Raw genomic sequence first — 16,178 nt, forward strand, 5'->3', positions numbered from 1 at the left:
CTATGTCTCTCTCTCTAGATCTCTGTCTCTTTCTTTCTAGTTCTCTGTCTCTCCGTCTCTCCCTCTAGCTCTCTCTGCCTGTCTCTCTATGTTTCTGCTTATGTTTTCAATGTTAATTGTGTTCAGCATGTGACAGAAAAATACAAGTTAAACGGGAAAATCACCTCCTGGTAACCAACCTGTGTAGTAAGAGAACCCTCCATGACCCGGGAAAGTCTCTCCAACCGTTCCCTGTCTCCAGGGTGACCCAGTGTACGGAGAACCTGATGACAGGGGAGAACCTGGGCATCGTGTTCGGCCCCACGCTGATGAGGGCCCCGGGGCTTGACGCCATGACGGCTCTCAACGACATCCGCTACCAGCGGCTGGTGGTGGAGGGGCTCATCACCAACGAGGACGTCCTGTTTTGAGGGGTGTCCAGGGGTCTGAGACGTGAGATCGCTGCCCCATCCCAACGGAACAGGGGATGGAAAGCAACCGTGCCATGGTTGGATCGGATGACCATCAGAACAACATTTTATTTAATTTTGTTCTGGTTGTTTTCGACGCTAACTAAAATAAGAGGTTTCATCCAGGGTTTTTTTACCTGTTCAGTTTTGCATTCTGGGAAAGACCAATTTCTTTTTTATCTCATTTCCGTTGATGATTTGTTATTTTCTTTCTGTGATATGTCTTGTTCTCCTGTCCTGGACCAATCATTGTATTGCTTTAATAATTCACCTTTCAAAGGGGAAAGACTTTACATAACACTACGTTATATATTTTTTCAAATAGTAGCCATACACTATTAACAATCCACAAAGGCATCATTGAACTTTTACCATAACTAGAACTACCATCAAGCAGTACACACACACACACACACACACACACACACACACACACACACACACACACACACACACACACACACACACACACACACACACACAGAGGTTAAGGAGGACATATGATGTGACTGCTTCATAGATGAGCTGAATGCTAAAGAAAAGTTGTATGAATGATTGATGCATATTTGTTAAATGCTCGACCAGGCTCTATTATGAGGGGCCGCCTGGGACAGAATTCATGCTAATCTTGCATATACACCACTATACTCATACACACACACTATTAAACTCCTTTTACATGTAAGTATGAGAGTGTATAGTCGTGTATGTGAGAGAGTATAGTAGTGTATGTAAGAGGGTATAGTAGTGTGTGTAAGAGAGTATAGTAGTGTATGTAAGAGAGTATAGTAGTGTATGTAAGAGTATAGTAGTGTATGTAAGAGAGTATAGTAGTGTATGTAAGAGAGTATAGTAGTGTATGTAAGAGAGTATAGTAGTGTGTGTAAGAGAGTATAGTAGTGTGTGTAAGAGAGTATAGTAGTGTGTGTAAGAGAGTATAGTAGTGTGTGTAAGAGAGTATAGTAGTGTGTGTGTAAGAGTATAGTAGTGTGTGTAAGAGAGTATAGTAGTGTGTGTAAGAGAGTATAGTAGTGTGTGTAAGAGAGTATAGTAGTGTGTGTAAGAGAGTATAGTAGTGTGTGTAAGAGAGTATAGTAGTGTGTGTAAGAGAGTTTGAATGAAACGGAAGTGAGTTTGAATGAAACGGAAGTGAGTTTGAAATGTTCATAAGAGTCCGCAGAAATCGAATATCAATATTATTTTAGTGTAATTACATTGTGTATTGTGCACAAGCCATCTTATACAAAGCAGCCGAAAAATAGAAAACCGAAACGCTACTATGTTGTTTTTTTAGAAAACTGCGATTCAGGGTTAGAATTCTGCTATTGTCGTCTGATTCATTGAATCCAACATTGTAGCGTTTCGGTTTTCTATTTTTCGGCTGCTTTGTATAAGATGGCTTGTGCATATACACAATGTAATTACCCTAAAATAATATTGATATTCGATTTCTGCGACTCTTATGAACATTTCAAACTCACTTCCGTTTCATTCAAACTCACTTCCGTTTCATTCAAACTATTAAACTCCTTTTACATGTAAGTATGAGAGTGTATAGTCGTGTATGTGAGAGAGTTTAGTAGTGTATGTGAGAGAGAATAGTAGTGTATGTGAGAGAGTATAGTAGTGTATGTAAGAGAGTATAGTAGTGTATGTAAGAGTATAGTAGTGTATGTAAGAGAATGTAGTAGTGTATGTAAGAGAGTATAGTAGTATGTGTAAGAGAGTATAGTAGTGTATGTAAGAGAGTATAGTAGTATGTGTAAGAGAGTTTGAATGAAACAGAAGTGAGTTTGAATGAAACGGAAGTGAGTTTGAATGAAACGGTGACGTGGAAAATAAAGTAAATAAGAAGAAATACCACTGACATCTTTTTGCCACGGTTGTTTCTGCTGCTTGATTTAATTGTTCCTTTTTAACCGTACGTCCACACCAGGAGCGTCCAGACGCTTTGGTCGCTCACAAAGTTTCGCTGCGAATATATCTGTTCTCTTTGGTCGCTCAAGTCGCTCATGACATACAATTCAATTATGCAGATGCATTTAAAGGAGCCGTATGCTTTTAGTACAGACAGCCATATCAAAGCGTGAACTCCCATACACTTTGGCCATATTGCCGAGACGGTTTAGCTTGTTGGATAAAGCGTAGTGCTTCGACAACAAGTAGGACAGTGATTCCCCCCAATATAAAAACACTCCTAAAATGTAGGCTAATTACAACCGAGAACAAAAACCCCTGCGTGCTGTAGTAGGCTAGTTTAAATATGTTTCACTTATCTGCATTAGCAAATCATGATCTGCACTCATTCGTCGCACTCAAAACAAATAGACATTGGCGCACATGGCTAATTTGCATACGTGCACGGGACTGGTTGGCTCCGCAAGGCAAATAACGGAACATATCTATCTATCTAGGCCTATCTATCTATCTATCTATCTATCTATCTATCAACGCGTGTCTAGTTTTAATGTGATGTATTGTGTGTGTGTCCAGTCAGACTTGTTCTGTGTGGTCTTGTAGGCTACTGTCCTGTGTGGGCCGAACCACCTAAATGGATTCCCGACGATTTGTGTAGTTTGGTATTAATAAAGACTTGACTAGGCTATCTATCTATAGACTATTTAATTAACAATTATTCACCTCAGGCTCCGTGAATAGTGGGGAATAGAGAGATAAACGACAAGTGATATATCCCTTGTCATTTATCCCTCGTCTTGTCGATTAGTTTGTTTATGTGACGATTTCAAAAACTTTTTGGGTTTTGTTTAAAGCATGCTACACGCGATTAGTTGGTTAGATTGGTGGCATGTAGAGCAAATGAAAATGATTCCCGCTTAAATACGAACGTTCTAGATGTATAAATACTCCCGCTTATCATCGCTTGGTATCCAAACCACTATGGCGTTTCGATCTCTGAACTGAAAAAGGGTTGGGTCGTACAACAACTCGCTTCTGGTGTGGACGTACTGTACGCCTTGAGTTGGTGGTGCTAGCTTTACTTTCAAAGCAGCAAGCCCACTAGATAATATAGGCGGCGGGCGCAGAGCCACATAGGGACCAATGTGGGCCAGTGCCACTATGATTGACAGGCGGCCCACCCCATCAGGAACCGAGGAATCAAACTCACTTCCGTTTCATTCAAACTCACGTCTGTTTCATTCAAACTCACTTCCGTTTCATTCAAACTCACTTCTGTTTCATTCAAACTCACTTCCGTTTCATTCAAACTCACTTCCGTTTCATTCAAACTATTAAACTCCTTTTACATGTAAGTATGAGAGTGTATAGTCGTGTATGTGAGAGAGTATAGTAGTGTATGTGAGAGAGAATAGTAGTGTATGTGAGAGAGAATAGTAGTGTATGTGAGAGAGTATAATAGTGTATGTGAGGGAGTATATAAGTGTATGCGAGAGAGTATAATAGTGTATGTGAGAGAGTATAATAGTGTATGTGAGAGATTATAATAGTGTGTGTAAGACCAAGTATGAATTCTGTCCCAGGCGGCCCCTCATACTCTATACATTGAGACAAAAAAGGAGATGTAAAAGCAGTAGCCATTGTTAATCGAGAGTATTTTGGCATTCTAGTGACCACGGACGACGTGTACTGTGCAAGTCTATGTCTCGGAGATACTGCAGGGTTTTTATTAGCAACAAAAGACCGTGGGCAGAGACGCAACTAGGAACCAGAATCAACACATTCTGAAGCTGTACTTTATGAAGATTTAACTTTACATTGTATGAAGGTATGCACATTGTATTCACACGGTGAAGTGAAGGAGTTCCCTGTGCGCAACGTTCAACATGCTGAGAATCTGGATACGTAACGTCCTCTTCTGATCCGGTCGTTGTTTCGTCAGCGTTTATTAGTGGATCCCGCTAATCTGGTCAGCGGCTCTGTCGGATGAAATGCATGACAGGGTTATAGGTGTCCTACAGAAACAAGTGAGCTCCAAGCAGTCCATACAGTCTAATACATCGAAGCAAAAGGTGTAAATTCAAAAAGTGTTTGTTAAGGCTAGCAATTGCCTATTTGGCATATAGGCCGGAATCTGAGTCGGCTTGGTGGATCTACTGTCTAAAACTGGTCGGAATTGGGTAATTATTGTGTATGAAGCGAATAACTGGTTTTGCACATTAGTTTTGGGTAAGGTATTCCGCAGAGCAAGATACTCTTGATGGCAAATTAATATATAAGAGAGGTCACATTAGCACGAAACCCTGTATATACCGGTCGTTATTGGCATTGCGATTGAAACAACGTACTCCCATGGGGAGCAGTATTAATTATAGAATGATTACATGGTGAAATGAAGAACATTTAGGTTGGCTATTGTTGCCCTGTTAAGGTTTGACTCTGTACAATGGGCTGTGTTTACCTAGTGGCCATCCTGGTTCTAAACACTAGCTGGGTGTGAACTTAATGCGGCATACTATACTGCGCCCTGGCCCGGCATTCAGTACCAAGATGGCGGCGAGGTGAATAAGGCCCATGGCTGTGTAGAACGTACATGACAGTGTCCGTATACGTTGACTTGACTTGCCTCTATCCTCCTCAAAACCCCCATTTCTGTCGGGGGAGGGGGGCGTGGGCCATGTCTGCTTGATTTGTGAAGTGGTGGCTACCTCTTAGGGTTTTAGGAACCTTTCCATTAGGTGACGTCAAATAATACAATAAGTACAAAGACCACATCAGCAGACAGTGAATGAAGTGCGCCCGTAATCTCATTCTTGTGTAAAATCACCTTTATGTAACAAAGAGTAACATCTTTTTTTTGTAACAAGTACGCGTTGTGTTGAAGTTTGGAATATTGTCTTTATTTTTGTTTTTGTTTTTCGGTTAATTCCTGAGATTCCTTTTTTTTTACCCATTTAGATTTCTTGGGATGTTTTCTTGTGAAATTGCTTCTTTTACTGACCTATCTGTGATGTATTTTCTATATGATTTGTGCATGTTGATATTAAATTATTAAGTTTGACTTGAATTGTGAATTCTTGACATGAGTTGTATAATTTTTGCTTTCTCCTGGTCTCACACACACACACACACACACACACACACACACACACACACACATACACACACACACACACACACACACACACACACACACACACACACACACAGGCCTTGTGGTTAGGTTACGTTTTTTGCCCAATAGTGTTTACACTTTAGTTGGTTGTACGGTAATTACTTTTATGAAATGCATCAGCTACTTCACTCAGTGCTGTACTCTGAGCAACGTCCAATCAACATGACACTGCGTGACATTGGGTCATGAGGTCGATTCCTTTGGCTGAAAGATCGGTCAGTTAATTGATTATCATTTATGATAGTTATGGTAAGTTATGACCATGACTATGGATCTATGAGACCGAACGATGACCGTCACCACGGTCTTACTACGAATGATGCCATTCAGCTACTTGTCGCGAGACCCTTATATCAAAATTGTCACCTGTAACTGATTCGAGGCAGGTCCTGCCGCATAAAGCGGATGCAAGGACATGGCTCTTCCTCCTTGCCTGGAACGCTTCGGTTTGTTCCGAGCAACAAAGGAGGGTGACAGTCATCGTTTGGTCTCTTATATCCATAGTTATGGTCACAACTTACGATCTATTTGGACCTCTCTCTGACCGTAACCACGGTCTTACTACGTATGACTAGTACCAGATGTGTCGCGAGGAACCGAGGATCCCCCCCTTCACTAGTCTGTTTGGCAGCCGTCATGAGAACAGTGGCGCCGACCGCGTTGGATGTCACATTGATTCTATAAAACCTGGTGAAAGTATATGGAGTACTCCAGGATGCTGCCGCACAAATGTCAGCAAGAGCAACCCCTTTCAAAGCTGCCCATGAGGTGGCCATGCTTCGTGAGGAGTGAGCCACCAGGCCCTCAGGAACTGGGAAACCCCTCACGGCATAAGCTTGGGAAATAGTGTCCCCTAACCAGTGGGACACGCGCTGTTTCGAGACAGGGTGACCCAACTGCCTAGCTCCATAGCATACGAAAAGCTGAGTGTGGTCACGTCTCAGCTGCTGTGTATGATCCACATAGGCCCTCAAAGCCCTGACTGGGCATAATGTGTGAAGACCCACCCCTGTCTTACAGGCTAGCTCAGGGTGAAATGCCTCCAGCTCAATAGCCCTATTAATTGACGGAGGGTTTAGCACTTTGGGGAGGAAAAATGGATTCGGCCAAAGCGACACCACTGCATCTTCAGGCTTCCACCTCATGCACTTAGTACTCACAGAGAGTGCGTGCAGCTCGCTCACCCTCTTGGTAGAGCACAAGGCCAGTATAAACACTGTCTCCTGTGTAAAAAACGTAAGATCAGCTGGCCCCAACAACTCGTATGGGGCTGTGGTCAAAGACCTCAATACCAATGGAAGGTCCCAAGATGGGGCCCTCAAACACCTGCCTGGACGTAGACGGTGTGCACCTTTTAAAAATTGTAACACCATACAGTGTTTCCCGATAGACAGGCCCCCGATCAAATCACGGAATGCAGAGATCGCGGCTGCATAAACCCTCAAAGCCCATGTTTCAACTTGAAGACCCCTGTGATGAACGTGTAGATAAATAATGTAGGAACTCGATTTGCGTCAAAGAATTAATCATAAATATGCACTTAAAAAGTTTTTGAAAGAAATTGTGAGTAAAATTACTTCCGCGTCTCAAAAATCGCTCTGACCGGACGTGACCGGAAGTGAGGCAACGACAGGTAAACATCATCTCTTCGTAATGGAGTCAGACAGTGAAGAGATTGCAGTAGACAGCTCTTACGATGGGCCATTGCCATACAATTATGAGCCGCCTAGGCAAGAGAGGGGTCAGGCAGAGGTAAGGGGAAGGGTCAATGGACAGAGGAGAGAGATAGAGTTGTGGTGTGTGGAGAATTGGGCAGGTGTCTTGGTGAGTGTCCACGGGCTAATGTTGGCTAATGTTGTCTTCATGTTTATCACATTGCAGTATTTGTAAAAAATCATATTTAGCAATATTGCTGTCGACTTTGTTGTTTAAGCATCCATGTAGATTGTCCATGTAGAATGCAGATAGCTTACATGAACTTCAGACAGGAGCACAGCCCTCTCCAAGCCAGCAGACCAGAGTAGTGCACTTAAATGTAAATGTGCACAGCATCCATGTAGATTGTCACCAGTAACATGTGTCTTAATTTTTTTATTTTAGATCCCAGATGTTAAATGAATGCTGTAGGGCAGGCTATAGCTTTAGCTATAGCTGTAAATGAGATAGCATATACAGTACTGCGGAAGACGTGTCTGAAAGCAGTTAGTGTTCCGATTAGGATGGGAATATGCTGTTCATGTAAATATCGTCATTGTTACAAGGTTATTTTATTGTCACATGCAGAGATACTGGGTGTAAGGCATGCAGAGAAATTGCATCTAATTGACAGCCTATACTGTGCATAAATGGAGGATGGGTTGTATCTCACTTACCTAAGCTTTAGGAAATAAGTGGTATACATGTCATTTCTTACAAGGCCTTACACCAACTATTAGAGCTACAAGAAGGGAAGGAGAGTGAGTTTATCTTAACACATTTTGTTTAACAGGTGCTTGTGTGGTAGATGTGAGGCTATGCCGTCAGCAGTGGAGAGTGTGTGCTGTAGGGAGGTTGATGCTTATTGGTCCCTTGTCCAAAACCTCGATCCCCCAGAAGATATTGCCTGCCTAACACTCCATCCAGGCTTTGAAGCCTCCTGTCTGAATCCTTTTGTGCTGCAGATGCTTACATGAACTTCAGACAGGAGCACGCACGGCCCTCTCCAAGCCAGCAGACCAGAGTAAGTTTTGATCAAAAATAATTTAACTGTACTTTAAAGAACCAGCTTTTCTACACCAAAACAGTAAATCCTGTTAAGCAGGTTTTTAAACTCAGGTTTCCATTTACTTCCTATAAAAACAACTTTGGTGTTGTGTAGTACAGTAAAATATCAGCCAACAGGACATGCAATGTTTAGCATTGAAATGTTTACTATGAAAACATGGTATGATCATAATTAAATTATGTCCCCATCTCCACCAGACAGTTCCGATACACAGCATACAGGCAGGTTGTCCGCTGGGCGTACGGAGTTCTAGGCAGGGACATCAGGAAAGCAATACCTTCATGTGTTGTTGCAGCAATAAGGAGACAGTTTGCAGGAGAAGGACAAAGATATAAAGGTTTCCAGTGGCCCCGTTTGGAAGACGATGAATAAATTCAGTGAAACAAACTACTGGTCAAATGTATTAGATAAGATTTATTTGTCATTGCACATGAAATTCAGTGCCATTGTTATGCATTCTTTTCTTTCTTTTTTTACTAATAAACTACCGATTACCGATACGTGTGTTTTCTCATAATTTCTTTCACGTATGTTTTATGACACGTTAAAACGTGAGTGGACAAAGATATAAAGGTTTCCAGTGGCCCCGTTTGGAAGACGATGAATAAATTCAGTGAAACAAACTACTGGTCAAATGTATTAGATAAGATTTATTTGTCATTGCACATGAAATTCAGTGCCATTGTTATGCATTCTTTTCTTTCTTTTTTTACTAATAAACTACCGATTACCGATACGTGTGTTTTCTCATAATTTCTTTCACGTATGTTTTATGAGTGTCGTGCGAGATGGAGGCTGACTGCCTCATCCATGGCAATCTTCTGGAGGGAAGTGGTGAGGGGGGGCGGGGCAGCAGAAGACAAGACAGCACTGCGTTATTGTAGGGCCTGTGGTGATCTAGAGTATTCCTCTAACAGAGAGACCATAAGATTTGTTGCGTAGCCTTGAGGAGAGAAATGTTAAGAACACATTTAGTAACATGGTTGACTTGCATAAAAAAAGATAGATTCACAAAAGATATTGAGAAACTAAGTGAAACTACTAACCGTAAGATGGTTTCTCCTTGATGGGGCGGACTACCCAGCCACCTTTCCGAAACCGGGGGTAGCAAACGGCGTAGCGTGCCTCCCCCTCACTGGTTCGAGCTACATCTCTGTTGCCATTACTATTGAAATGTAGTGCCGCCAAGAGAAGTCTGTAGGAGACAAGTAGATAGAACATTTAACCCAATGCAGTCTAATGCAACAGAAATAAAATACATGAAAAATTCAGTTCAAATGGGTGTAAGACAAGGACTCAACTTTTGCGCACAATATGAAATGCTGTTATCAATAACATTTTTGTCAACACTACATTACTTTTTAGCCATATTCATTCCGTCACCATTTACCTGCTGTTAGTGTTGCACGTGCACAAAAGTATAGCAATATCCTGAAATAAAAAAATGCAACAATCCCTAATTGTATTATTATCGATACTTTTAAGTGATAACACTACCTGCTGTACATCCCAAGAAAAGAGAAACCAGTGTGTTTTGGAGCAAAGTGCAGAATGAGGGAATGGTAGGCCTCAAGGGAGAACGTCGGATGCTGAGGTGACAATTGTCAAACATCTTTCACCAGTGCTTTCCTGGCAGCTACACTCCAGTTTAGTGGCTGCTGGTGATCCTGCATGAAACATTCTGTCACATGGTCTGTCGCATCTCATAACGAAAGTAATTATTAGTACACATGGGGTTATGTATTGATAAAACCAAACTAAACAATTCCTTATCAAGCACTGAAAAAAGTTTAGCCTCAAAACACGACATCTTTTTACAAAGGCTACTGTGTTGTACCTGTTTCCAGCCACTCCTTGTTTCTCGCCTCTCCTTCCAACGGTTAATGTGCGCAGCTGGGAAATGCAGGAGTGCTGTGTTCATGTATATCCTGTACATGATTTATCATACTCTGCCATTTTGCCTGCATCTCATCTGGATCTCCTGTAGGGGTGGAAGCTGCAGTCCAGTAGAGATGGTTAATAATGGCTGGCCTCCACAGCTTCAGATCCTCACAGCCCCTCTCTTTGGCAGCAGCATCCAGTGCTTTATGTACACCTGTTCCAGAGCAGACAAACAGAGCAGAGCAAACAAATTATTAGGAAAGTGAATTTAACTACAAAAAACCAGCCTGTTATATAGAACTACGAACATCACAATGCATACTTTTCCCAATATGCCAGATGTCAAAGAAATGTCTTGTTCCCTTTGAACACAGTTCCTCACGTACCCACTTGGCCACCTAAAACATAGAACACACAAATTGATGGAATTTATTTTGAGTGATACTGTGCATGTCAATACTGTTCAGCTTTAGATCTCTCCTAGCATTATTACCTGCCGATTTCTGTCTGTTATCAGAGCAGATACTTGCATGTCTTGGTCCATCAGGAACTGCATACTCCGCTTTAGACCCTCTCGCTCACACCAAGAGCTGCTTGGGACTTCTGAGCTCTGTAAAACCAACTGGTTATTACTGATTAACAGACACTGCGTGATCTGATTAACAGATATATCAGTAACTAAATCAGACACAAGATTTCTGTGTCTGTGACATCAACTTACTTGGACAAGTTGAACATCCAAAACTTTGTTAATTCGGTCCTCAATCAAGGAGTAGCTGCCATATTTGGCACAGTGTCCAGGAGAATCTGATCTAAGAACGTCAAAAACAGAGGTTAATGCAGATTTAGAAGTTATGCAAAAACACATTGACCTGTTCTACATCAGTGAGTGAGCTGGATCCTACTACCTGCAGTCTCCAGACAGGATCAATCCACCCCCAGTCTCCTTTAACTCCCTGATGATCCCCCTCTGCTCATTCCTCCAGGCCTGCACGATGGTAGGGATAGTGTAATAGCGTTGATGACGGAAAAAAGTGCTGGGACTTATGCACTGCAGTCCAAACAGCTTAAGCATCCTGATGGTCTGAGTAGCCATGCAGCCTGAGAAGTGGATGGCGCCGCTGAGTAAAAGGTTGCAGACAGGCATGTTTCGATGCACCTTCTCTTGGTTTTGCCAGTAACGCTCATATCCACAAGTTCTGCAGGCCTGAAAGATAAGAGAAGATTCAAGACTCAGGCAGCTTTAACATGAAAGGCAGTGAAATACCTGTATAGGTAAGACACAAATAATTAATATACATACTGTACATTCACAGAATATGATTCAGCTCCTCACATACAGTTGACAAATAAGACATTACCTGCTTGACTTTTATGAATGTTCCTTCCGGGTGCATTATGTGTCCCTGGGTTTCCCCACAGCATGCAGGGCAAACAGTGAACAAAGACAGCAATTGCCTCTGGAAAACAATGAACTTGTCAGCAGCACTGCAAACAAGAAAATGAAAAAACACATACATTTTGACCATGTCATTTTTTGATACACAAACAGTTCCCAATGATAAAAAGGTTTTTACTTTGGGTCACTGAGAGATTCCAGCTCTTCTGGTTCCGCCTCAGAGGAATCGCTCAACATGTCTTCCTCTGGAATCCATGACATATCACCAGAATGGTCTATATCAGAACATGAACATTCATCATCACTTTGTTCAGGACTGGCCAGTGGAGTCGATCTTCGTATCGCAAACCTTTCGGTTTGAGTCCCCACATCAGCCATCTGAGGCTTTACCTGAACAGCTTAGATGAAAGATTCATGTTAATAGTTGTTCACCATTACACATTCATTGGTAACAACACATGCAGTATCTAATGCAACCCAGTACACAATATATTTTTCTAACATTATGAAGTTCATAATTTTCAATGTTTGCTGTCTGAAAAGTGTAAATTGCAAAATAGTAACCATGGAGAAAATGAAAAATGTTGACATGTCATCCTTATTTGTGATTGTATATGGCATGTATGGTGAATGCTAGATATAAGCTAACTACCTAATGAACGATGGAAACATTGTATGTTGCACTGAGATCCACGATGGACCACTACAGGCTCAGGGTCCATCGTAGAGGTGTCGCCATCTCCATCATCTTCAGGCTCCGAAGTGGTAGTTGCACGTGCCCCATCATTGCTGGCATCACTCTCCAAAAATCTGAAAGCAGACCAAAATCACAACTTTAAAAAATGTAATCCTTTCATGAAAATCCCCCATTCATGTATTATTTAAAAGACTGCTAGCAGCTAATATTTTCAATGTAGTCCGATGCATCAGCTGCATTTCCTCGCATGTGCCCTGTTGATACCAACATTCAAAGAAAACCAAGGCAACTCCGATGTAACTTCAAGAAAACTATTATTGTGAAGCATTACTTTGATTTTCAAAAATATCATGTTATTAGCACAATAAAATAAGTGTCAGGAAGCTCATGTGCAGCCTCGTGGGGCTAACTTAACAAGAGTAGCTGACGGCAGCTAGGCGGGCTCTCCGGCCTTCATGGTGCTAACTTCACTATCATCATTACAGTCAACAAATGTATTACAAAGACTAATCCATTATAACGTTAAGAAAAAATACATTTGGAAAATGTACATGCATTGCAGCTACATTTCGATGCAACATTTGTAATAGTATAGGTATTATAGGACTTACTGTGCAAAGCTCCCGTTTTCGGTACGCAGATTCTCTGCTAGTGCTAGACTCACTCCCGCCAGATGTTGCTGGTAGACTTGCATGCACAAATGGAACAGCTCCATTTGCCAGCCTAACCCACCCTCTTCGTCGAAATCCCAGGCGCAATTCCGTCAGATCTCCTTGGTTGTAGCTGTCCGGTGTGAAGTGTTTTTCACACAACACCATGTGTCTCGTCACCGAGGAGGCAGCGAAGTTGCTTTTCTTCCTGGACGAAACGTATCCAAGCACGGAAATGGATGTCTTCCGTGTTTGGAAATCGGTGGACCCGATGGCCAGACAAGTTGGAGTTGTTGCATCCAAAACAAACACAACAATTAACCATTTTGACAACTCAAACCTACTCAACTACAACGATAACGACAAGCTCTTTTCTCTCTTACCAACACTCAGACTACTAAACCCTCAGTGAGAATAGGCCAGGGTTGGCCGTGAACAAGGCGTAGGAGGGCCGGAAAGCAATGACTCTCGCTGGCCAGCGTGGAGCCACTAACAGCACTTGGTAGCAGCCCTGGCGTATTCTCTCCAGTACCAGTGGAATCAAGGGTATTGGAGGGAAAGCGTACAATATTCCTCCCGGCCACTCATGAGACCATCCGCATGGATAGCTCAGGGAGAACCACATTTGGCAGTGGGTCGTCTCCCTCGGTGCAAAAAGATCCACCTAGGCTACGCCAAAAGCGTGCCCACAAATTTGCGACCACCTCTGCATGCAACCTCCACTCCCCTGGAGGGGGTCCTGACCTGGAGAGGAGATCCGCTGCTTGGTTCAGCGCACCAGAAATATAAACTGCTCTTAATGAGGTCAGGCATGGGAACGTCCAAAAGAGGAGTCCCTGGGCGGTCTTGAGGCAACGCCGAGATCTTGTGCCCCCCTGGTGATTGACGTAATAGACGGCTGAGCGATTGTCCATACGTTTAAAGGGAAGAAGTGCTCTCAGGCCAAGGTGTATTGCTCTGAGCTCCAGGATATTGATGTGTTCTTTGTCCCATGGGTGTTCCCAACGGCCTCTCACCGCCCGTCCCTCCTAGACTGCTCCCCAGCCCGTCTGGCAGGCATCTGTGTACACTAGCGTCCTCCTGGAAGGTACCCTGCCCAGAGGAATTCCCTGTGTCAACCAGCTGACGTTCCGCCAGGGTACCAAGGCTTGCAAACATAACTGGGTCACCCTGAGCTTTCTGTGCCTGCACCTCCGTGGTTGAAGGCCGACAGCATTCAGCCAACACTGCAATGGTCGGGCCCTTAGAAGGCCCAGTGGGACCGCCATTGCCGCAGCAGATATCAACCCCAACGTCCTCTGAAAGTAAAGCAGCTCTATACGCCTGTTCTGGCGAAAAAGATGGAGGGTTGCCTGGATCCCGGCTACTCTCTGAGGGGTGAGAGATGCCCTCATCGTGAGAGAGTTCAGGCAGAGTCCCAAAAAGGAAGTTTCCTGCCTTGGATTCAGGTCGCTCTTTTTCAAGGTGACCTGGAAGCCCAAAGACTGAATGTGGAACAGTACTGACTGTATCCTCAACAACCTCTGGCGGGATGGGGCACATACAAGCCAGTCGTCGAGGTAGGGCATAATCCTTAAACCCCTCCTCTGAAGGGTTGCCAAGGCAGCCGCCACTACCCTGGTGAACACCCTCGGGGACAGGGAGAGGCCTGTCCCTGAAAGACGAAACAATGGCTGATGTTCTTGACAAATTGGGACGTGGAAGTATGCATCTTTTAAATTGATCATAGTGACCCACTCGCCCGGCTCTATTGACTCTGGGATGTGTCTTGTCTGGAGCATTTTGAAGGTCAGGGTTTTCAAGTGTGCGTTCAAGTGGCGCAGGTCTAAAATGGGGCGTAGCTCACCGTCCTTTTTGGGGACCAGGAAATATATTGAATAAAAGCCAGCTTGCTGTTCGCTGGTGCTGGCGCTGTTGTTATGGCGCCTTTCTGCAGTAGTGTCGCCACTTATGCTAAAATGTTTGCCTTGACTGTGGTCTGATGGAACCCTGAAAAGGTTGGAGGCCGCCGCCGAAACTGGAGTCTGTAACCCCTTAGGATTGTGTCCAACACCCAAGGGTCTGAAGTCTCCTTCTCCCAGCCATCCAGGCGTAGCTGGGTGTGAACCTCTGCAGCTGACCCCCGTATCCTACTTACGGCCCCTCCGAGTCCTTGAACCCCTGGGGGTGCGCCCGCGTTGGGCTGTCCTATTTGCCCCTGACTGGGGTAGACGTTCTCCCTGATAGTGCCCAGGCCGGGCCGGACCTTGCCCGCTGAAACCCTGGCGTGTGTTACCAGACCAGGGTTTCTGACGTCTCCAGACACGTGTATAGGCCCATTCACACCCTACGGTAAATACGGATACGGACCACTTCGTCCGGTCCCGGAGGTGATTCGTCCGTCAATGGGTCCGTCGCCTCTGGGCTTACGAATCCGTAGTGCTCCGGGAGAAACGGAGCAATGCCACCGGAAATCGAGGCGGCAGTATAGTCAAAAGTCAGACCATTCGTGAAAATAGATAGAGTAATAATATCTGATATGTATATATATTGTATTTAACGTTTTATACTTATATTATACTATATTGCTGACCTTTTTATTTTATTGTTCCCCTGCTTTGGGAATGAGTTGTAACTGGTCATTTAACAACATTTTGAGGAGATAATCTGCGGGTTGGTCACACTTTTTGCACTTTTTTTTGCCGATTTCGAGTGACACAAAGCAAACTCATCTCTACAGATGTCATGTTTGCGATTGTCGATGCCGTTAATTTGTGAAACGACAGTCACTGCCCTCTAGAGGATTTATTGCGTAACATACATAACAACGCTGAAACCAGACGGAGGTATGAAGGGTAGTTCCGGAGGCAACATTTGGGGCGACGGACGAATTTCCTCCGGATCCGGAGGTATGAATCAGCCTTTAGTGTGTGAAGACTTGCCGTTCCAGCTGTGGGTGGATGAGATGACCTTTTACACCCTTGCGAGCACGCACAGACTCCTGAGCTTTAACCAGCACATACTGTGAGTCGGGATGGAACACCTTGGCTGGCAGTACCGGCATATTTATGAGCTCTCCCCTCACACCCTCAAGGAGGGCAATCTGGGCCAGCCAGATCTGCTTGCGAGCTAGAATCGCCATGGCAGAGCCCACGTCACGTGTCATCTGGGCAAGGGCAGACAAGGCCGTATCCATAAGGTCCTTGGTGTCTTGATCCCCTGCACCAACAGTCTTCCTTACAGCAGCTAAAAGAACCACCAATGCAT

At 43.8% G+C, this 16,178-nt stretch overlaps 1 protein-coding gene across 1 annotated transcript in view; it reads left to right on the forward strand.

The window, feature by feature from the left end:
* LOC130380365 (N-chimaerin-like) overlaps positions 1-1,710 on the forward strand; it is an 81,043-nt gene extending 79,333 nt beyond the window's left edge. The window contains exon 15 of the mRNA XM_056587541.1: positions 242-1,710. Within this exon, the coding sequence (XP_056443516.1) occupies positions 242-410 (169 nt within the window). The 3' untranslated portion in view covers positions 411-1,710. The remainder of the gene's footprint in view (positions 1-241) is intronic.
* The last annotated feature ends 14,468 nt before the right edge of the window (positions 1,711-16,178 follow it).

Source organism: Gadus chalcogrammus, chromosome 4 (genome assembly GCF_026213295.1).
Source record: "Gadus chalcogrammus isolate NIFS_2021 chromosome 4, NIFS_Gcha_1.0, whole genome shotgun sequence".
Taxonomy (NCBI): Eukaryota; Metazoa; Chordata; class Actinopteri; order Gadiformes; family Gadidae; genus Gadus; species Gadus chalcogrammus.